This window comes from Paracoccidioides brasiliensis (genome assembly GCF_000150735.1).
Source record: "Paracoccidioides brasiliensis Pb18 unplaced genomic scaffold supercont2.10, whole genome shotgun sequence".
NCBI classification, from domain to species: Eukaryota; Fungi; Ascomycota; class Eurotiomycetes; order Onygenales; family Ajellomycetaceae; genus Paracoccidioides; species Paracoccidioides brasiliensis.
Genome location: NW_011371367.1, coordinates 975,585 through 998,700, shown reverse-complemented (window position 1 = coordinate 998,700; position 23,116 = coordinate 975,585). Strand labels below are relative to the sequence as shown.

Here is a 23,116-nt window from a genome sequence, read left to right as displayed (position 1 = left end):
AGATTTGAAGAGAGTGGCATAGAGATAGAGCCTAGTTCAAATGCAAAAGCTGATGTGATTCCCATCTCTGCTGTAAGCTTCTCTAGGCTTGTGAGCACTTGAGAGAAACAAAACATTGAGATCTTCACTGTCAGTTTGACTGACATTCAAAAGACTCTGGAAGTGAAATCAAAGATTGACTCTAGAGAAAAGCTGTCTGAACATTATCATGAGTTTTTGGACATATTTGATAAGGAAGCCGCCGACGCTCTACCCCCACTTTGTGGCCCAGGTAAAGATCATGGGATTGAACTGATTAAAAAGGCTGATGGTAGCATGGAACAACCCCCTTGAGGCCTGCTATATAATATGTCTTGAGAGGAACTATTGACTTTGTGAAAGACTCTTACAGATTATCTGGATAAGGGTTTTATTAGAGTGAGCAACTCCTCTGCAGCCGCCTCTGTACTATTTGCAAAGAAGTCTGGAGGTGAGCTAAGATTCTGTGTGGACTATCAAGCTCTTAACAAAATCACTTGAAAGGATTGATATCCTCTACCATTAATCAGCAAGACTCTATAGTGAATTGAACAGGCTAAATGATTCACTAAGCTGGACATTATTGCAGCTTTTCACAAGATTCAAATCACAGAAGGTGATGAGTGGATGACAGTCTTTAGAACCAGATACAGGCTATTTGAGTGGCTGATTACACTCTTTGATTTGGCCAATGCTCTGAGCACATTTCAAAAATATATCAACTGAGCATTACATGAATATCTGGACGACTTCTGCTCAGTCTATTTAGATGACATCTTGATATTTTCCTCAAGAAGCTTACAGGAGCATCACAAGCATGTACAAAAGATGCTTATGTGTCTATGGGAAGCAGGCCTGCAGGCAGATATCAGAAAGAGTGAGTTTGAGATGAACAGCACAAAATATCTTGAATTCATCATTGAAGTGAGCAAGAGTATACAAATGAATCTGAAGAAGGTTAAAGTTGTTTTGAAATGAGCAACACCTACTACTCTTAAAGATGTATGAGAATTTTTAGACTTTGTCAATTTCTATAGATGATTTATCAGAGATTTCTCAAAGATCATAATCTCACTGATGATTCTTACACACAAGAATGTTTCTTTTTTGTAGATGAGCAAGGCTGAGGAAGCTTTTAAGTGTCTAAAATCAATGTTTATCTCCACTCTGATCCTGCTTCAATTCAACTCTGACTGTGAGACTATATTGAAAATGAACTTCTCAGATTACATCTCAGAAGGAGTGCTGCTACAATATGATGAGCAGAGCATTCTACACTCATGTGCCTTCTTCTCTCACAAGCATTCACCTGCGGAATGCAACTACAAGATTCATGATAAGAAGTTATTAGTGATAATTGAGTGTTTAAAGGAATGAAATGCTAAGCTACAAAGTGTAAAGAAATTCAAGATTCTCATATATCATAAGAATCTAGAATACTTCATGACTACATGCAGACTAAACAAAAGACAGCTATGTTGAATGGATATTCTCTATTGATTCAACTTCAAAATTGATTATCAGTCAAAGAAGTTGAACACTGAATCAGACACTCTATCATGAAGAGAGCAGAACATGCCACAGAGTGCTGATGATGAGAGAATCAAGCAGAGACAAGCTCAACTACTTAAGTTTAACATACTGACATTTGAAATGAAATCAATAGTGGCTGCTGCCAGTGTGAAATCTGAGATGTCTCTTCAACCTCAGTGAAATGAGGCTCATAAAAATGACAAGATTCTGCAGTATCTGAAGTAAAATCTTCATGAGAGAAGATTCAGATTTTCTTCTGAACTCAGCATTAAGATCTCTGTCTCTGAGTGCTCTTTAAATGAGAATAGGGAGCTTCTCTTTCAAGATTGTAAGTGAGTACCAGACTTCAAATCTTTTTGAACCAGGTTAGTGCACAAGGCTCATGACTCATCTCTTACTGATCATCTCAGATGAGAGCAAACAGCAGAAGTTCTAAGATGTGAGTTCTACTAGTCAGACTATGCTGCTGATGTGAGAAGAATGATCAGAAACTGTCATCTTTGCAGATCAAACACTGCATGAAGAGATCAACATTAGAGACTGCTTAAGCCTCTTCTCATTTCTAAACACATATGGCAGGAGTTTTTCATGAACTTTATCATGAACTTATCAAGCTCTAAAGAATATATGAACATCATGATTATAATGAACAGACTGACCAAGAGAGTTATATTAAAAGCAGTTAAGAAAACTGATGTAGAGACAGTGACTAGAGTGTTTCTTCACAACATCATCTCTTGACATGACATCTTTAAGATGATAGTGTCAGATTGAGAGTCAGCTTTCACAAACATGTTTTGAACTCAGATGTGTGAGAAATTAGACATTAAGAGATGACTCTTCACAGTCTATCACTCAGAGACTTACAGAGCTACAGAGTGAATGAATCAGACTCTGAAAATCTACCTACACAAGTATATTAGCTTTCAACAGAATGACTGGTGTGAATGACTCTCTTTAGCAGAGCTGGTCATCAATAATAGAGATGTTGTCTCAACAGATGTGAGTCTGTTCTTTTTAATGCATCTTTTCCATGTCTTCTTCATTGATATAGCTGATGCACCCCCCATTGAAACATCATGTAATCTCATTGAGTTTGTGAATGATTATATGAGGAAGGTCTGTGAAGTGTTGAAGTGGGCTCAAGTGAAAATAACAGATGCTCAGCAATCTCAAGAGAAATATGTGAATAGATGAAGAGACTCAGCTTCAAGCTTTCAATCTGAAGATAAGATCTGGTTGAGCTTAGAGAACATGAGAACTAATCATCTGTGCAAGAAGCTGGATGCAAAATACAATTAATATACTATGCTAGAAAAGATAAAATCTCATGCTTACTGATTGAATATCTCATCTGATATTCACAATGTCTTTAATGTAAAGCTTCTACATGCTGCAGTGACAGATTCCCTGCCTAGTCAGAGGCAAACTGACTGACAGTCACTCACTATAGAGACTCCAGAAGAATTTAAGTTTGAGATTGAGGAAATTCAGAGTGAATGAATCTATCAGAGAAAAAAGCAATATCTCATTAAATGAGTAGGTTGGGCTGAGTCTATGTGAAATGACACAAGTCTCCTACAAGAAGTGAAGGCCTTGAATGCTTGGGAGGCCTCTCAGCAGGCAAAATTAGATGTAAAGAGGGCTTTAAATAGTCATAAAGGCCTGCAACAAAGAGGGAGAAAGAGGGTATTATAAGAGGTTGAACCCCTAGATTTGCTCTGGCTGGCTGACTCAGCCTAGCCATCATTTGCACATGTGCACATGATCATGCTACGCGAGCTTGCTTAAGCTTGAGTTCTCATCTCATTCTTTTCTTCCCTTTCTCAAGCAATTCATCCTTGTTATATAGGAGGACTAGCCTCTAGTTCTTAGAGCTTAATCCTTTACAATATGCACTCAGAGACATTAATAAGAAATCTTAAATTTTTATGACAGAGACAGTATTTTGAAATTTGAGTTTTTTTTGATGATAAGTAACAGCTTTTTGAATATGATCTTTGATATTTTTATCTTTACTTGACATTGTGGTGTGAGTTATTAATTGACGAAGATGATAAAGATGATGAAATTGCAAGATTTTTATCATTTTAGTGTTTTTGATGTGGTGCACTCACATGAGGTGTAGATTGCGCAGCGGCATGATTAGTTAACTAACTAACCATGAGCATAGCATGACTGAGAAACTCATGAGAGATCACTCATAAGCCCCTTGCAAATTGGTAGAAATAAGAAAAAGTCCATGTTACATCATCTCGCCATTGCATTTACTCATTTAACAGATGGTTGATTGCAGCTTCTGCTTGTAAAATCTCTGCCTATATATATTGTCCAGAAGTTTTTTATAATAAGTTCTTGAGAGAGAGTGGAAGAATAGAGAGAAGCTTTCTGCTAAAATGTTTAACCCAGCACTGGGCATTCCTGCACCATCCAGAGTAATGTCATTTAAAGATATCTGACTAAGGCTATCTTTGACCCTCTGCAAGAAACTAATGAAGGGTTTGTAAGAGATCTCATGAGCCACTGCAAATCAATCAAAAATACAGAAATTCACCACAAACAGTTTCACCAATATATTCTCTTCATTTAAACAGCAAAGCTGCCTGCCTAAACATATTGCTCAAAAACACTTTGGATAAGTTCTTGAGACAGAGTGGCAGGGTCATAATGCACCCAGTTCTTCTCAATTTTCTGGGGGGTTAGTTTTGCTTACAATGCTTGACGGGCTCTGTCGTTAATCATCTGCCTTGTAGGCTGTGCTGTGAGGGTTTCTCCTAATAATAAGACTTGTTTCACCATAGCATCGAATTCACAATAAAGCGATACCGCTGCAGGGTGGGCATTAGCAACGTAGTTGATAATAGTATCAAGCTTCCATAGAGGGACTTCTTTGTGATTTTTAGCTAGGTGGAGTGGGATAGTCAACTTACATCGCCTTACCCACAACATCTCCGCAACTAACCAAAACCCCAAGGCTTAATACGCTTGCGGCTCGCTCGCCACCAGCGACTATCCTGTCTCTTTTCATCTTGGAGTTTCCTTCGGAGTGATTTCTTTGCTACCACATCCATTGAATCCCACGTCTCCGGATACATGTACCTCAGCAGATAATCGGTTGTGAGGGTTGAAGCATGATGCTGCTTGGGATTTTCTAGGTTTCCAGAACGCAAATCACGCCGCCATTTCTGTGTTAGTGTTTCATAAGATAGATATAATAACATGCGTGAGCTGCAAAGCCGTAGTTCCTGATCCGAACTCCTGGCTATAAGCATATTAACATAGCGAAAGACATGACAGTATTTCTCCACTGCCGAACAGTGCGTCAAGGTAGGAAGCTTGATAGCATCTTCGGACCAGAAATCCTGTTGCCACAAGCAAGAGTTTCGGTATTCAGACAGATCTGGTCTGGTAAGGCCTTCGTGGACTTCGAGGGCCTGTTGAAGGCTTGAATCAAGTAGTCCGTGAAGCCTGAGTGACGGACGCACAGGTGCTCTTTGTTTCTTGGTCTAGACACAGCCTGTTGCTTCTTCTGGTCATGCTTCCCTAAAGATCGATCCTGCCCGATCGACGGTTCAGGAGACTTTCATCTAGTCAGCCACAAATCGCTGCGGTTTCGGCCTATGGCCAGGCTTTTCGGATAGCCATTGCGGGAGGGCTCCGGGAAGGGGTCAGAGGGAGATTCAGAGGGCGGCGTGGGGAGCCCCATAACGTAGTTAGTACTGTTTACTCTCTGTGGATTGCCCTCTGGACAACAGTCTGCTGAAGTCGAGGGGGTGAGTCTGCACTCCAGTATTGTCCGCCGCCAGCTGTCCCTAACAGCAAGGGAGCCTCATCTGGTGCGGATACAAATGAAGAAGTGTTCTTAGCGCCCGATCCTAACTGATCTTGGTGGCTTGTAATAGAAGGACCATCATTCAGCCAAGGGCCATTATCAAGTATCATCACATCCCCGTCCTCTGACAGATTCAAGAGTACTGGGTTTTATCGTATCTGGAGGTGGTTCAGGGAATGAAGGAAATTGGGAAACAAGGCACATTCCGATTATAGTAGAAGAAGTCAGCGACCCAGAGCTCAAATTGTAACTAGAGAAAGTGTGTTGTCAAGGTTAACTACCCTCTTCCTTGATTCTCAGAGAAAGTTCACTACCTGATGATATCTATCATTCAGTGATGAATTATGTTGATAATTGATAATAGTAAAAATAACTAAATTAAAAATAAATTAAATATAATTTAACTTAAAAAATCTTTAAAAAGTATTAAAACTCATATATTTTATGAATATAGACTAACTATTAATTATAAATAAATATAACAATTATAATAGTTATATTGAAATTTAATTGATAATATATAGAAAAGTCTATTTTATATTTTTATTTATCTTATTTATCTTATCAGCTGTAGTTATTTAGATGTGAACTACTTTAAATTATTATATAAATAAGGTATAAAATATTAGATATATAATATAAAGGAATTTTTAAAACTTTATTATTCAATAGTTAAAAAAAATGTTTAAAAAATCTACTATTAAAAATAAAATAAAATAAATAAATTTAATACTGTACAATCTGAAATAGATTCTTATACATTTACACACTTAGCTTATACTTCTACTATTTCAGATGTTAAACTTTTCAAAAATTTAAGCTACTATTGCTGTGTGCAGTTGGGCTAGTCCGTAATAGGAAGCCTAGGCTCCCAGACTCAAACTAGAATCACGTGCCTCGGAAGTCCCCTCTCGGGCGACTGTTTGACTTTAACCGCCAAATCGTATAATGTTCAGTCTCTTTTACTCCTCTCAAGAATTTTTACCTCATGTCATAGCTCTGTTTTATGTTTTGCTATATACCCTCTGCCCGTGAATTTCTATTAATTAATTCCCGCTTGATATTCCTGTGTTCGATGTGGACGGTTATTCTGGCGGCGTGCAATCTCCCTATGTCAGCTTGTCCTTTCAATGGCTGAGCCTGATAATGTTCCTCCAAAGCCCTCCCCGGCTTTGGCGGAGCCTGCTCAGGTAGGCGGCAGCAACAAGGTCGGCTTGGACGATCTGATTCAAGACCCTGGATCCCGGCGACTGTCACAAGTTGTCAAAGAAGGTTTAGGTATAGATTCCTGCGCTGACGGGGAAGGCAAAACAAAGATGGACAATGTGGACATTGTGGGTAATATGGGCACCTCCGCGACCGCCGTCTCCCCAGATACCGAGTCGCTACAGAGAGATATTGGGAAAACCCCTTCGATAGCAGTCGATCTCGTGCAGTCTGGAAACGCTAGTGATGCTGAGAAAGATGAAGCAGACTCCAGTGCAGAAGCTGAGGGAAATGCTTCAGAAGGTGAAAAAAGAACTGAGACTTCCTTGCAGCACCCGCATTTAGATGTGTCAAAGTTCGCCATGACAGAAGAAGACGCTCCGGCAGGTTTTGTTCCAGGACAGTCGAACACCCCTGACATCAGGACACGTTCAGACTCGAGGTCAACCACCGCAACGCAAGTCACACAGCGATCCGCACCGATTAGTTCTGCAGTGTTTATTTTAACGGCCCTTGATACCATTGAATCTTCGAAGGCAGCACGACGGAGCAAGGAATTGGAAGATGCTGTGGCGCAAGCCCGGGCGAATATCAAGCAATCGGAACAACATCCTATTGATCCAGAAGTTATTTTCCTACCTTTACAGCTGGCTACGAAGACCTCGAGTATCCCTTTGCAAGTAACTGCTCTCGATTGCATTGGCAAACTGATAACATATTCCTACTTTGCGTTTCCCTCCGCTCCGCACGATGGGCATCTGCAAACCTCATCCGATCAGCCTCCGCTGATAGAGTGTGCTATTGAGACAATCTGTGATTGTTTTGAAAATGAATCTACTCCAGTTGAAATTCAACAACAGATCATCAAGTCTCTCCTTGCCGCGGTACTAAACGACAAGATTGTTGTCCACGGCGCTGGCCTTTTAAAGGCCGTTAGGCAGATATATAACATCTTTATATATTCCAAATCTAGCCAGAACCAACTGATCGCCCAAGGATCGCTCACCCAAATGGTAGGCACTGTGTATGACAGAGTCCGTATCCGACTTGACTTGAAGGAGGCTCGAATCCGTGATCGTGGAGACCATGATGATGGCTCCCAGGCACCCGAATCCATTGGTCAGACAAATGGCGACACTCCCAATGAGCAAGATTCATCGACGGAGGCGACTCAACCTCTTTCTGACCAACCAGTTGCCAAAGATTTGGTTGAGAAGCTCACACTACAGAGTTTTGAGATAAATAAAGATGATACCATGGTCAGCGATAATGCTCCTACGATGGTTACACGGGCGAAGGCCAACAAGAAGCAGGCCAAGTCCGTATCTGGTGAGGAGGGGGATTCATTCGCTGACGATGACGAGGACGAAATATACGTGAAAGATGCTTTCCTTGTTTTCCGGGCATTGTGCAAACTGAGCCATAAAATCCTTTCACACGAACAGCAACTGGATCTCAAATCACAGAATATGAGATCCAAGTTGCTTTCATTACATCTTATCCAGCATCTTCTCAGCAACCATATTTCGGTTTTCTCTTCCCCTCTCGCTACATTAAAACACAGCAGTAGCTCTTCTGATTCGATGACCCTTTTGGAAGCTATTAAACCCCATCTCTGTCTGAGCCTGAGCAGAAATGGTGCTAGCTCTGTGCCCCGTGTTTTCGAGGTTGGGTGTGAGATCTTCTGGCTCATGCTTAAACACATGAGAGTGATGCTCAAGGTTCGTTAACGGATCCCTTATCTCCACTCCTTATATCTTTATTTGAACGAGGGTTATCTAATAATTCCAAAAGAAAGAACTGGAGGTTTTCCTGAAGGAAATTTACCTCGCCATTTTGGAGAAGAGGAATTCCCCGATGTTTCAAAAACAATATTTTATGGACATCCTAGAGAGACTTTCAGCGGACCCGAGAGCGCTCGTGGAAATATATTTGAATTATGACTGCGATAGGACAGCCTTAGAGAACATGTTCCAAGGGTATGCAAACTTTAACCATCATAGACTTGAGCTTGTTTACTGACTGAAGCAGTATCATCGAGCACCTATCGAGACAGTCCAGCACCCCTGTAACGGTTTCGGCTATGCAGGAACAACAATACCAGGAACAACAGGGCAAATCTCCCCTTAATGCTCATGATTGGCATCAGAAAGGGACACTCCCACCGTCGCTTTCTACTGCAAAAGTGGGATCTACTACATCCACCAATACGCAGAATATACCTTTAGAATATATGATGAAGAAGCGAGCACTAGAATGCCTAGTGGAGATTCTAAGATCGTTGGATGTTTGGTCATCTAGGGAGCTTGCAGAGCAGGCCCCTCCTGGCCGCGAAGCCCCCAATCGAAGTTCAATAGGAGGTTCCAGAGAATCATTAGACACGAATTCTATGTTAGCTGCGCATTCGCCTAACATTGATAGCGGAGATTTTGCAACTGGACAATCAACCCCAGTGTTAGATGATGATCCTAGCCAAATCGAAAAAGTGAAACAACGAAAAATTGCCCTCACCAATGCTATTAGGCAGTTTAATTTTAAACCCAAAAGAGGAATCAAGGTCCTTTTATCAGAAGGATTTATTCGGTCCGACTCCCCTGCGGATATCGCGAGCTTCCTGATTCGAAATGATCGGCTAGATAAAGCAACCCTAGGTGAATACCTTGGGGAAGGTGATGCGGAGAATATTGCTATAATGCATGCATTTGTCGACTGTATGGATTTCAAGAAACGACGTTTTGTGGATGCCCTCAGGCAGTTTTTGCAGAGCTTTCGATTACCAGGAGAATCCCAGAAAATCGATCGTTTCATGCTTAAATTTGCAGAGCGCTACTTAACTGGCAATCCGAACGCCTTTGCTACCGCCGATGCTGCTTACGTTCTTGCATACTCAGTTATTTTGTTAAATACTGATCTTCATAGCTCTAAGATGAAGGGACGACGAATGACAAAACAGGATTTCATCAATAATAACAGGGGTATCAATGATAATAGCGACCTGCCCGAAGAGTATCTCTCCGGCATCTACGACGAGATAGCAAACAACGAAATCGTTCTCTATACCGAGAGGGAAAATGCGGCCAATTTGGGTATTCAAACACATCCACAGCCAGGCTTAGCCACCCGGGCAGGGCAGGTTTTAGCAACGGTTGGACGAGATGTACAGGGTGAACGTTATGCGCAAGCATCGGAAGAGATTGCAAACAAGACCGAACAGCTTTATCGTAGTTTGATCAGAGCACAACGCAAGTCTGCCGTCAAAGAAGCCTTGTCGCGCTTCATCCCCGCCACCTCGGCACGACACGTTGGATCCATGTTCAACGTTACTTGGATGTCTTTCCTTTCCGGCCTTTCTGCTCAGGTTCAAGATACCCAACATTTAGAAACAATACGACTTTGCATGGAAGGGATCCGTCTTTCTATCCGCATCTCCTGCCAATTCGACTTAGAAACTCCAAGGGTTGCCTTTGTTACCGTGCTAGCAAAATTTACCAACCTAGGCAATCTCAGGGAAATGATGGCTAAAAACGTGGAAGCACTGAAGGTGCTCCTGGACGTTGCCATCACCGAAGGGAATTACTTGAAAACATCTTGGCGGGAAGTCTTAACATGCATAAGTCAACTTGACAGATTCCAGCTCCTTACAGATGGCGTGGATGAAGGGGCTCTTCCGGATGTTTCAATGGCTAGACTCACTCCGCCATCCACTGCGGACGGCTCTCGTAGCCGAAAGTCTTTTCAGGCCCCCAGAAGACCACGATCACGATCTGTCAATAATGGAAATGTACCTTATCGGGCCGAAGTTGCTATGGAAAGTCGCTCCACAGAAATGATTCGCGGGGTGGACCGGATATTTAGTAATACCGCCAATCTGTCAAACGATGCCATCGTTGACTTTGTCCGTGCCCTTAGCAATGTGAGCTGGCAGGAAATCCAGTCTTCTGGCCAAAGTGAGTCTCCTCGTACCTACAGTTTGCAGAAAGTGGTCGAGGTCAGTTACTACAACATGACCCGAGTTAGGATCGAGTGGAGTAGAATCTGGGATGTTTTAGGTGAACACTTCAACCAAGTTGGGTGCCACACTAATACAGCTGTTGTATTCTTTGCTTTGGATTCCCTGCGCCAGCTTTCTATGCGGTTTATGGAAATTGCAGAACTTCCTGGTTTCAAATTTCAGAAGGATTTCCTGAAACCTTTTGAACATGTTATGGCGAATAGCACCACGGTCACTGTCAAGGATATGGTGCTCCGCTGTCTCATTCAAATGATTCAAGCGCGTGGTGATAATATTCGTTCTGGGTGGAAAACTATGTTTGGTGTCTTCGCTGTTGCTGCACGAGAGCCTTATGGTAAGTTTCTACAGCGTTTATTAAAACCTGCACTCTTTGCTTATTAACCATTTGTGCAGAGGGGATCGTCAATATGGCATTTGAGCATGTGCTGCAGGTCTACACAACCCGTTTCGGAGTCATCATCACCCAAGGGGCTTTTGCGGACCTCATCGTATGTCTCACAGAGTTCTCGAAAAACTTGAAGTTCCAGAAAAAGTCTCTCCAGGCAATTGAAACGTTGAAGTCAACAATTCCCAAAATGCTCAAGACGCCTGAATGCCCACTGTATCAACGCCGTCCTGGAAAAGAAGGAGAGGATATGCCAACTGCTTCCTTACAGCCAAGTCGACAATCTTCTGAGGAGCAATTCTGGTACCCTGTCCTGATCGCGTTCCAGGATGTTCTGATGACCGGGGATGACCTTGAAGTTCGATCTAGGTAAATTATTGAATATCACACATATATTACGAGTCATATTTCTAACTGTAATTATAGGGCATTGAATTATCTTTTCGAGACGCTAATTCGATATGGGGGAGACTTCCCTCCGGAATTTTGGGATGTACTTTGGAGGCAGCTACTATATCCCATCTTCGTCGTGCTCCAGTCGAAATCTGAGATGTCGAAAGTGCCCAATCACGAAGAGTTATCTGTCTGGCTTTCAACCACGATGATCCAAGCACTACGGAATATGATTACACTGTTCACACATTACTTCGACTCTCTTGAGTACATGTTGAATCGGTTTTTGGAGCTTCTCACTCTCTGCATATGTCAGGAGAATGATACGATTGCACGAATTGGGAGCAATTGCTTGCAACAACTTATCTTGCAGAACGTTTCCAAATTCCAGCAGAAACACTGGACTAAAATTGTTGGAGCTTTTGTGGAATTGTTCGAGAAAACGACTGCGTATGAGCTATTCACAGCAACCGGCGCCACAGCACCCTCCAGGGACTTAGAGAGCCCGAAGCACACCACTAAAGCAGCCACTAGTGCGGAGCAATCCGACGACGGTGCTCAAGACGAGCTTCTGTCGAGTTCTGCATCCACCCAAGTTAACGGAAATAAACCTACATATGCCGTAGATCAAGATGCACAAGATTCGCAAACGAGTCCTGGCCATGTGCCACCAGCAGCATCTGCCGAACTTGAGGATTACCGTCCACATTCCGATATGGAGCAACCCCCAGCAGTTGTGACAGTTGCTCGAAGACGGTTTTTCAACCGAATCATCACGAATTGTGTTCTGCAGCTACTGATGATCGAAACTGTCAATGAACTCTTCTCGAATGACTCCGTCTATTCGCAGATACCAAGCCAGGAGCTTTTGCGCCTCATGGCCCTCCTAAAGAAGAGTTATCAATTTGCTAAGAGGTTCAATGAAGCCAAAGATCTGCGAGTCCAGCTGTGGCGACAGGGGTTCATGAAACAACCTCCCAACCTCCTCAAACAGGAAAGCGGAAGCGCGGCTACATATGTCAATATTCTTTTCCGTATGTATCATGACGAAGGCGACGAGAAGAAGACTAATAGGGTCGAGACGGAGGCCGCACTGATACCGTAAGTCTGCTGGCATACCTCCCCCATCTACCATACCTAGTATAACTAGCACTAACATGAGCCTTCCACGCCCTTTTAGACTCTGTGCAGATATCATACGAGGCTATGCCCATCTGGACGAAGAAACCCAACAACGGAACATCGTGGCATGGAGACCAGTCGTCGTGGATGTCATGGAAGGGTACACTGGTGTCCCCCGCGAAACTTTCGAAAAGCACATTGAAATTTTCTACCCCATCTGCATCGATCTACTCGGCCGGGATCTCAACAACGACATTCGCCTTGCGCTCTATTCTTTCCTCCGCCGCGTGGGAGAGTCTCGCCTTGGAATGCCACCATACTCTCCACAGGAGACACCCGTCAGCCCTCGGAGCTCCATTTCACAACATTATTTCAATAGTGACAGGAGGCGCAGTAAGGGTCGGTGAAAGAAAGGCCCTGCGCGTATTTCTTATCCTATTTTCCCCTTCTTGCATTACTAGTGGTGATATCTTTTAGCTGCTGCTCATGCTTCCTAATTAGCAAGGTGACGTCCTCCTTTGTTGGTTTTGTTTGACGATTCTATCTTGTAAGCCTCCTTTTTGGATCCCTCCTTTAATACTGTACATGTACATCTGCCTAGATACCTAGATTTCATTGGGTTCGAACATGGATTCTCCTTTCTGTGCCCCGTCCTATTTTGCAGTTGTTGCATTTTAAGCATTTGAACAGAAGCGATAGGCTAGGCATCTCTTTTTATTTATTTATTTATTTGTTTATTTGTCTGTTTGTTTAATATTAATTTTGTTTTTCGTTTTATACCTCTCGATCTCTTCATTTTTCGTGTATGCGCGTGCATACGTTCGTCCCTGTGTGGATGGAGTTGGTGAGTTTACTATAACCCCTATCAAGCAGAAAGGCCCACCAGATTTCAATATTTCTCGAGTTATATAATGAAATGGCTAGCTTGGTGTTTCCTTTTTCCCAGTTCCTATATTCTATAGCTGAACCATTCATATGTGATATCAATCGATCAATCCCATAACGCCCGTTGGAAAATGCAAATAACCATACAAACTGTTCCATGAACAGTACATGCACTCCATCCGTCCATACTATACGATTTCTTCTCTTCCACTCGGGCTCACCTGGTGTCTATACAAAACGCCGTCCAGACACCACATTAGCAACTGAAGCCCATGCTCCCGTCAAATACCGTCACGCCCGCATTCTCTCCCAGACGCACTTGCTCGAACGTTGGCACACTGTCTGAAGGATAGTAGCCGAGTAGAGTCTCAATATCATCCTCATCCATCTCTACGAGCTCTTCCAGACTCCACGTTTCGCATATTCGGGAAATCCTATTGTAGCTATCAGATGGAAAAGGGAACGGAAAAACAGGAGAACAGAGAACCAAGGGACTGATAAGAAGCAGCCGTAAACGTAGAAAAACGAAAAGTAACAAAGTGACTGACCATTTCATCCTCTTCGGTCCATCCTTCTGCGATGCCGCCAAGTCTCTCAGCCTCCTCCTCAATCGACCCACATTTTCGATCGCAGCCCCAGTATTCCCTGGTAACGACCGCGCAATGTGTTTGCGAACTATGCTCGCCAATTTCGGCCCGTTGCCATTCGTACTCACCATGATCTGTAACGGCCCATCCCGGTGGACGCTCCCGAAATAAAAATCACATTCCGAAGGCACGTCGGCTATGTTGGCAGGGATCCTGTGCTCCTTACACAGCTTCCAGATCTGCGTTGAGGCCTCTGGGTCATCGACAGCAACAAGCACCATATCTACCACCCCTATGCCATCGTTCTTTTCCGGATCAAGGTCATGCGGTTCAAATTTGCGGTCGATGTGCGAGACTTGTTTGGAGGCGATACGGTAGGAGACTTCGTCGTTGAGGCCTGAGGATGGGCTTATCACAGTTACCTTTGCGCCTGCATTGAGCCCGTGAACGATGCGCCCGGCTGCTACCTGCAAGCAATGGTTGGGTTGGGTTAGTTTGTCCCCTCCCCCCCTAAAAAAAAAGAAAGAAAGAAAGAAAAAGAAAAAAGGGCTGGCCAATTGAAAATTCTGATATACTTCGCAGCAGCAGCAGCCTCAATTGTATGCCCGTATATACGAATGGATGGGTTGGACTGTACCTCGCCCCCGCCGACCACTAGGATATGCTTGTTCTTAGCCTGCCATGCGACGATGAGGGAACCGCCTGGCTGTATCTCGGGGAATTTCGAGGGCGGCATACTCAGCAAGACATGTGGGATAAATTTCAATACGGTATATATATCGTATTGGTTATGCTATGGGATATAAATCGTTAATGTACTCTGCAGTTAAATTTATAAATTTAGTTCTGGCTTACAATAAGAAATCTGTAGTTAACTTAGTTATGTACAACTAACTAACTAGTTAGTATTCCTCGCTTTGGTCACATGTCATGCTTAGCTAACATCTCCAGGCCAAAATGTAACCAACGTAATTCCCAAGCGAGCGGATCACCCAAGCGAGCAGATCACAAAATCATCATATTTCAACTCACTAGATTTTAAATCAAATTATCTCAACATCACAACACTTAATTAAATTAATTTGATTTACACTAGATTTGGGACATTCTATTTCTGTATGTCTAAGAGTGTCATAATTGTTACAGCATTGTGAAGCTCATTAAAGTTATACAAACTCAAATAATAAAAACTTACAGAGTTGAATAACTATCTATTCATTATTATTATTATTATTATTATTATTCATTTAAGGTGTATTCAGTCAGTAGTTAAAACTAAGATTTAACTATTTTACTAATCTAACTAATAAATAGCAATAAAACCATGCACTTGTAGAGTTTTGTCTCAGAATAACACAGCATTTAATAATTTTTTTAACAAAAGACATATTTATGGTTTCAATTTTAATCCAATCTCTTTTTCAACTCAAATAAAACAAGTAACAAAACAGAATAAAATAAAACAAAACAAAATAAAATAAAACAATAAATGTAATATTAAAAAAATTTTAATAAAAGTATTTTGAAAATATTCTCAACTTTTTTATAAATTAAATATTAAATTTATTTGAAATTAAAGTTTTTTTTAAAGATAATTTTTATTTTCTTTATAAATTTAAATAAAAACATTCTTTTTAATTTAATATTAAATGAAAATATTATATTTAATTAATTAAATAAATATTTTTCTTTTAATTTCTTTTATATTTTATTGTTCAATAAGTAATTTATTAATATATAATCTAAAATTTTAACTATATTATAAAAATTATATTTATCAAAGTTTAAAAAGTTTTTAAATTTTTTTATTTATAATTTAAAATAGTTTTATTCATGTTTCAATTATATTATAGAAGAAAATCTTTTTTTTTTACATTTTATAAATATGAACTTTTACTTTGATTTCATTTTATATTTTATATCCTGAGTATATTTTTTTCAAATCTTTGTTTATTTATCAAAATATAATTCTTTAATTTATTTTTTAAATTTCAATTTCAATCTTTACTACTAAATCTACTTTTTTGTTTTCTAGAATATATATATAAGTAAATACTTAAAATAAGTAATTTTGAATATTTTTATTTTTATTTTTAATTTTTTTCACTATTCTTTAAATTAATTCAAGATATATTTAATTATTTTAAATTTTATATTTCTAAAAATTAATTCAAGATTTATCTGATTATTTTAAATTTCATATTTTTATAATCTTTTTAATACTATTTAACTATTTGAAAATATTCAAATATTATCAATATATACTTTTTGAGAGATTATTTTAAAAGTGTTAGACTCAATGTCTGATTAGATCTAATTCTCATCATGTGATCACATTATTATATGAGTTATTATAATTCAGACAGATTTCAGCATTCTCTCATCTCATCAATCTTAGTATTTTGTTATATAGCAGTTAGCAACTCAGAGAGTTTTCTTCTTATGCAGCTTATATTTACATTCTAATAATAAACTATTATAAAAGCTTTCTAAATTATAAATAATTTAGTGTTAAAGACTTCATATTTTTTTTCTAGATTTGATAAAAATATCTTATATTCTAAATCTGATTCAGAATATTTAACTGCTATATCAGCTCTTAATAGTTTTTATTTACTGTTTGAATCATTGAATTATATTGATAAAGAGTTCTTCTCATTTATCTCTAGAAGTGTTTAAGTATATATAGTTTTTTTTCTCTTTTTTTAACAGTTCGCTAATAGTAATATCTATTAATAATAGATATTTCTTTCAAGAATAGAGCTTATTATGATTTATACTTTTTATATTTAAGCTTGATAATTGATCTTTAATCATAATACATATTCTATATAGCTAAGAAGATAATATCTTCTTTATATTACTAGAGTATTTATTTTAATCTAGAAATTTTTTTCTATTTAAATCTTTTTTTAATATATTTAAAAAATATAAATTAGATACTTTCATTTAAATTGAATAATTTATATTTATTTTCATGATTTTTAAAGTATAATTTATATAACTATTATCAAATCTAATAACTGATGGTGAAATTGATGTCTTTATTTTCATAGCTCTAACTGAAGATGTTTTAAAAGTCTTTAAAATTCTTCTTAAAACTTTATTTTATAATATGTAAAATTAATTTATAAAGTTTTTTTGCTATTATCATCAAATCTCTACTGCATAGTCTAATATAGAAGTTGTATAAGTAATATATAATTATCTTCTAGCTTGAAAAGATAACTATTTTTCTGTATTAAAAAATTTAATAATACTATTCAAAGTCCTCTTAATCTGAGTAATTCTTTTTTGAATATAAACTTTAAAGTTAAGCTTTGAGTCTAATCAGATTCTCAGTTGTTTCAGATATTTTTAATTTTATAACTTTATTTTTCTATGTAGCTCTTTCTATATTATTATAGTTTTCTTATATAGATTTAAAACTAGTAATAAGATTAATATCATCAACATAGTTGAGAGTTTTTACTATATATATACTTTTATTTTTATTCTCAGTTTAGTATTTTCATCGCAGCTATCTAGTTAGATAGATGAATTGAGCTTTTGTCTTATTATCATCATGTCTCTAGACTAAATTATGACTACAACTATTTATTGAGATATCAATTTTATCATACAATCATCATATTCTTGTGAGTTAATAACAATGATGAAATGCATCAGTACAGATTACTCAATATTGAAGTTATTGATTATAATAAATTTAAAAATTCATTTAATAGATTGATATATATACTTCAATTTATCTGATGATTATATTATTACTATATTTAACACCAGCTTCACTAATGATGAAGTCAGATTTAAATGAATATAACTGTTTAATACTATCACTAAAAAATGTCAAATTGATAGTTATTGACTATTATTACTTGACAATCACAGATTTCATCTTATTGAAGAGTTTTTTCAATATTATAACTTTTATAATATTATTATATTTAAATTTTTATCTCATATAAATCATCTATTATAATCTTTTGATAATATATCTTTTCAATAATATAAATATTATTATACAAAAGTAGTTAATGAGGTCACTCAATATAACTATGAATAATATAATAAAAGGCAGTTTCTTATTAATTTAAAAAGTGTCTATTATTAAATCTTCAAATTTACATCATTAGAGTTATATTTACTAATTATGAGATTTATTCAATCAAATAAAAAGTAATTCTTCAATATCTGAAATAATATAATATAGATGTCAGTTTAAAGCTGCTTGTCTATAACAGTAATAGCAAAGAATATTTTAATTTTATTCTATTTTCTAAGATCTAATTTTTTACTATGTCTTCTCAATTGACATCTTTAAATATAGTTATAAAATTATATTGATAAATTAAAATAATAGATAAGATTATATAAGAAATAAAAAATACTCTGATATCTAATTAAACTTAGATATTAAATAAGCTCTTCAAAAGAAGTTTGATATAGATAGAATTGAATGCACATTGAGAGAATGAATTATCTGCTCATTATTTGATAAATAAATATTGAATTGTTAAAAACAATTACAGATAAATATATATAGAAAGTGTTCTCACTATCAAGAATGTCAATCATAAAAACAAGTATCATAGAGAAGGAGAAATTGATAAAAAAGAGCAATAATCATACCACTGCATAACTCACATCTTATGTGAATGTATCACATCAAAATGATAAAAACACTGAAATGATAAAAATCTTGCAATTTCATCATCTTTACCATCTTCATGAATTAATAACTCACTATAATGTCAAATAAAGATAAAAATATCAAAGACTATATTCAAAAAGCTATTGCTTATCATTAAAAAAAACTCAAATTTCAAAGTACTATCTCTGTTATAAAAATTTAAAATTTTTTATCAATGTCTCTGAGTGCATATCAATGAAAGAAATTTAAATACTACAAAAATTCCAGTTAACAAGAGACTAAATGAGAGTCAGAAGAATGCAATTAAATGATAAATCAAGCTGTTTGATGAAAAAAATTATTCTTTCACAGTTGAATATATTGAAGATTTCACAAATTTAATGCTCAGATATTAGCATATAGATTCTACTATCTTTTCTTCAGAAGTTAGCAAGATCTAAACTTATAGATTCATTAAATGTTTATTTAAATATAAAAGAGTAAAACAGAAGTTAATGAATTAAAAGAGAGTGACAGTTGAAGATATTGAATATATTAATATATGATTTGAATATCTTTAGATTTTATTTAAGTTCATACAATATGTGAATTTTTATAAAATAATTTCTTATAAATTTTAATCACATATCATATATTTATTACAATTTTTGAATAGTCTATTATTTTAGCAATATAAGCATTACCATTTAAAAGCAATCAACTCTGCTGCATGTCATGATCTTGATAAGTATAAAAAACAGTAGTTTTTATAAAATCTCTTAGCTATGTCAAAGCAGACTTTTAAATCTAATATAATAGCTGCAGAATAAGCTCAATATGATATATATTTATAGAATTCTGACTGAGTTCTTAACACTTTTAAGTAGTGAATCTCATCACCTTTTTCACTGTAGATTTATGAAGATGAGAATGATTTAAATCATATATCTATTTTTTTTTATCAGCTATTCTCTTCAAAAACAATTTAAAAGCTAAAATATCATATTAATATTACAGAAAACATCATACAAAATATTAAAAATACTTTTGATTTGAAATTACTCATCTTAACATGTTGTTTGAACAAGATATTTAAAGTAAGTCTAATTTACATGAAACTTAATGAGCAATAGATCATTGAATTAGAGAACTTTTTCAATATCAGTAAACATCATAAAGTTAAAACAATCTATCATCAGATTCAAGTAGAGGAAGTCCTCACTATTAAAGATATCAATAGAAAAATCAAGCAGTGTAAAAATAATGAAGCTGAAAAAGAGCAGAATAAGAAGTGACAAAGACTTGAAGTTGATTCCATGAAAATTGACAATAACTCACTTACACCACTGATAGAAGAGGAATTAAATTGATTTAAAGATGGCACACATACTGAGAATGATGTAGATAATCTTTTTATTATAGATTAGCTACTGGTTGTTGATATAGAGTGCAATAATGAGAATGTGATTCAAGATTTTTATCATTTCAGTGTTTTTTATCATTTTGGTGTGGTTGCACCCACATGAGGTGTGGGTTGCGCAGCGGCACGATTAGAGCTCTACAGTCAGTTGAAATCAAAGTTCTTAAATCTAATGTTAATCAATCACAATATGATGTTATTAATAAATCTCAATCTATCAGAGACTCTACATGCTCCAATGAGCATAGAGATAATCTTTATATTATAGATCGGCATGATATTGACCATTAATAAATTTTTGAAGATTGGTGATTCTAGAATATTTCAATTACAGTGATGTTTCCTTAATGGTGGGGCGCACTCACTAACGGGGGTAGTGAGTGCGCGTGGCAACGATTACTCAGGTGATTTATGCAAAGGTGGGTCTGGGGAAGGATCTCCTTTACGTTGCTAGGCGGTTGCTAGGTAGTTGCCATTACCCTTTTCAGACAACGCCAGTTTTTAGCCCAGTAGCCAACGCCGTCACAAATAATCATTAAATTATTATAAAGTAAGAAATATTATACATCTTAGCAGACTCTGATGCTTGAAATTACAGTTTTATAGGCTTTAATTAGCAGGAGTTTTCCTTCTTGATTAGAAGCCTCTCCACCTAGGATTGAGAGATGAATGGTTGGCCAAAAGAGGTAATCAATTAACTAATTGATTGCAGCCACAGTGATGACTAATCCTCATGGTTTGAGGCAGTGGATTAGTACCAATAGGGGTTTGTTGTGTTCGCCCCAACTAACCGCTTTCAGCCTATTGGGGAGTTCCAAAGTTGGTAACATTGCCAAAGAGTGCGGTGCAGGAACAACTATTCACCGACACCCAAGCTCAGCCCCGAATTGTTCCTTTGAATATACGCAGGTAGTGACGAATGGATCTGCCTGCCTTGGTCATCCCCGTATACCACAGGAGTTACTTGTAACCAACAGCTTTCCTTTGTCTATCCCCCCAACACTCTTCGTCCTTGTGCTTCTGGGCTCTGTCTCTATACATCTCTTCCCTTGCGATTGTCACTCTTGGGCGCTCAATTGCACCCTCCAACTTTGCCTTGTTTACTCTCGAAAAATGGCTGCTTCCGTCATGTCGCGGTCTGCTTCTTGCCGCTCCTTGTTCTCCAGAAGCCCTCCCACCTGCATACGGGAATCAGGGCATATGTATCGGCTGCGTGATGCTTCCCGGTATGGTCAATGCTCACGAATATGGCTCCTGTCGTTGATGTTTACGCTAATTCTTGTTGTTCATCGGGGTAGACGACAGTTGCCAGCTTTCGCAGCCCTTGCCCGATTCTATGCCTCCAAATGTAAGTAGTAACAGACCCGGACTGTTTAATAAAAAGGCTCTATACCACTTTCTATTGATTGGAGCATATTCAATTGACCTTCTGTTATTGTTACTGTTACTGACTTCTGATGTTTTCATATCTACCCTAGCTTATCCTCCACATACAATAATTAGCATGCCCGCGCTCTCCCCAACAATGACTGCCGGCAACATCGGGGCTTGGCAGAAAAAAGTCGGGGATGCCCTTGCTCCCGGTGATGTTCTGGTGGAGATCGAAACAGACAAAGCTCAGATGGATTTCGAATTCCAGGAAGGAGGAGTTTTGGCAAGGATTTTGAGGGAGGCTGGTGAGAAGGATGTCACTGTAGGAAATGTAAGCTAAATTGCCAACATTGCGACACGCAAGACGGCCATATGTAGGCGATTGATTGTCGTATACTAAATGTTTTTCCACAGCCAATTGCAGTCATGGTGGAAGAAGGCACAGATATCACACCATTCGAGTCGTTCTCATTGGAGGATGCTGGTGGTGAGAAGGCCCCCACTCTGAAGCAGCCAGAGCAGCCCAAGGAGGAGCTCAAAGTTGCTCCAGCTGCACCAAAAGAGGAATCGACCCCAGCAGCTGAGGAGGAGCCTGTATCAACGGGAGAGAGATTACAACCCAGCCTGGACAGAGAGTCATTTATTGCCCCCGCAGTAAAAGCTCTAGCTTTGGAACGGGGTGTGCCTTTGAAAGACATCAAGGGAACAGGTCCTGGTGGGCGGGTTACTAAGAACGATGTTGAGAAATACCAACCCGCCGGTACGGCTGTCAGTGGTCCACCCTATGAGGATATTCCCGCATCTTCCATGCGTAAGACCATTGCCAACCGTCTACTGCAATCCATGCGAGAAAATCCCCACTACTTCGTGACTTCGAACCTCTCCGTCACTAAACTGCTGAAGCTGCGCGAGGCTCTCAATACCTCCGCTAACGGAAAATATAAGCTTTCTGTAAATGACTTCCTCGTCAAAGCCTGCGCGGTTGCTCTGCTTAAGGTGCCAGCCGTAAACTCGAGCTGGGTGGAGGAGAATGGACAGGTCGTCATCCGCCAACACAAGACAGCGGATATCAGTATCGCCGTCGCCACATCCGTCGGCCTCATCACGCCCATTGTACGAAACGCGCACACCCTCGGTCTCTCCAGCATCTCCAGCCAGATCAAAGACCTTGGCAAGCGCGCACGCGAGAACAAATTGAAACCGGAGGAATACATTGGCGGAACCTTCACCATCAGCAACATGGGCATGAACCATGCCGTGGAGCGATTTACCGCAGTCATCAACCCTCCTCAATCCGCCATTTTAGCCGTTGGCACGACGCGGAAAGTCGCTATCCCTGTGGAGGGTGAAGATAGCACTTCTGTCAAATGGGATGACCAGATTGTCGTGACGGCCAGTTTCGACCACAAAATCGTCGACGGAGCAGTTGGCGCTGAGTGGATGAGAGAGCTGAAGCAGATAGTTGAGAACCCTCTCGAGCTTCTCCTTTAAAACCACTAGGGAAGTGCCTTAATGCTCTTTTACTTCTTGTTAATTCTTCTTTAATTTAGAATTTGGTTAGCAATCGAACTCAGTTAAAGCCTTTATGAATGCCAAGAAGGGGATGCGTACCTATGTCATCTTTAAGTTCCCCCCATTCGTCCCTTTCTCACTCCCATAACCCTCCTATTTCACTCCCCAGAGCGAATCACTGACCGGACAATTTCAATCCTAACATGT

General features: G+C 38.5%; 4 protein-coding genes across 4 annotated transcripts; 2 read left to right on the top strand and 2 right to left on the bottom strand.

Annotated features, from left to right (window-relative positions):
- Window positions 1-4,158: 4,158 nt before the first annotated feature.
- PADG_07216 (uncharacterized protein) lies at window positions 4,159-5,257 on the bottom strand (the record flags this gene model as incomplete). The annotated part of the gene is made up of 4 exons (XM_010764166.1): window positions 4,159-4,242; window positions 4,348-4,454; window positions 4,514-5,019; window positions 5,151-5,257. The coding sequence occupies 4 exons, from the start codon at window positions 5,255-5,257 to the stop codon at window positions 4,159-4,161; spliced, it is 804 nt and encodes a 267-aa protein (XP_010762468.1).
- Window positions 5,258-6,513: 1,256 nt separating this feature from the next.
- On the top strand, window positions 6,514-12,908 carry PADG_07215 (Arf family guanine nucleotide exchange factor SEC7; the record flags this gene model as incomplete). Its single annotated transcript, XM_010764165.1, has 6 exons — window positions 6,514-8,310; window positions 8,384-8,568; window positions 8,621-10,935; window positions 10,995-11,355; window positions 11,413-12,480; window positions 12,560-12,908. The coding sequence occupies 6 exons, from the start codon at window positions 6,514-6,516 to the stop codon at window positions 12,906-12,908; spliced, it is 6,075 nt and encodes a 2,024-aa protein (XP_010762467.1).
- A 734-nt stretch (window positions 12,909-13,642) lies between these two features.
- PADG_07214 (bifunctional precorrin-2 dehydrogenase/sirohydrochlorin ferrochelatase MET8) lies at window positions 13,643-14,709 on the bottom strand (the record flags this gene model as incomplete). The annotated part of the gene is made up of 3 exons (XM_010764164.1): window positions 13,643-13,820; window positions 13,935-14,483; window positions 14,549-14,709. 3 exons carry the CDS (start codon window positions 14,707-14,709, stop codon window positions 13,643-13,645), a joined length of 888 nt encoding a protein of 295 aa, XP_010762466.1.
- Window positions 14,710-21,139: 6,430 nt separating this feature from the next.
- Window positions 21,140-22,888, top strand: PADG_07213 (pyruvate dehydrogenase complex dihydrolipoamide acetyltransferase; the record flags this gene model as incomplete). The annotated part of the gene is made up of 3 exons (XM_010764163.1): window positions 21,140-21,374; window positions 21,505-21,728; window positions 21,812-22,888. The coding sequence occupies 3 exons, from the start codon at window positions 21,140-21,142 to the stop codon at window positions 22,886-22,888; spliced, it is 1,536 nt and encodes a 511-aa protein (XP_010762465.1).
- Between the last annotated feature and the right edge of the window lie 228 nt (window positions 22,889-23,116).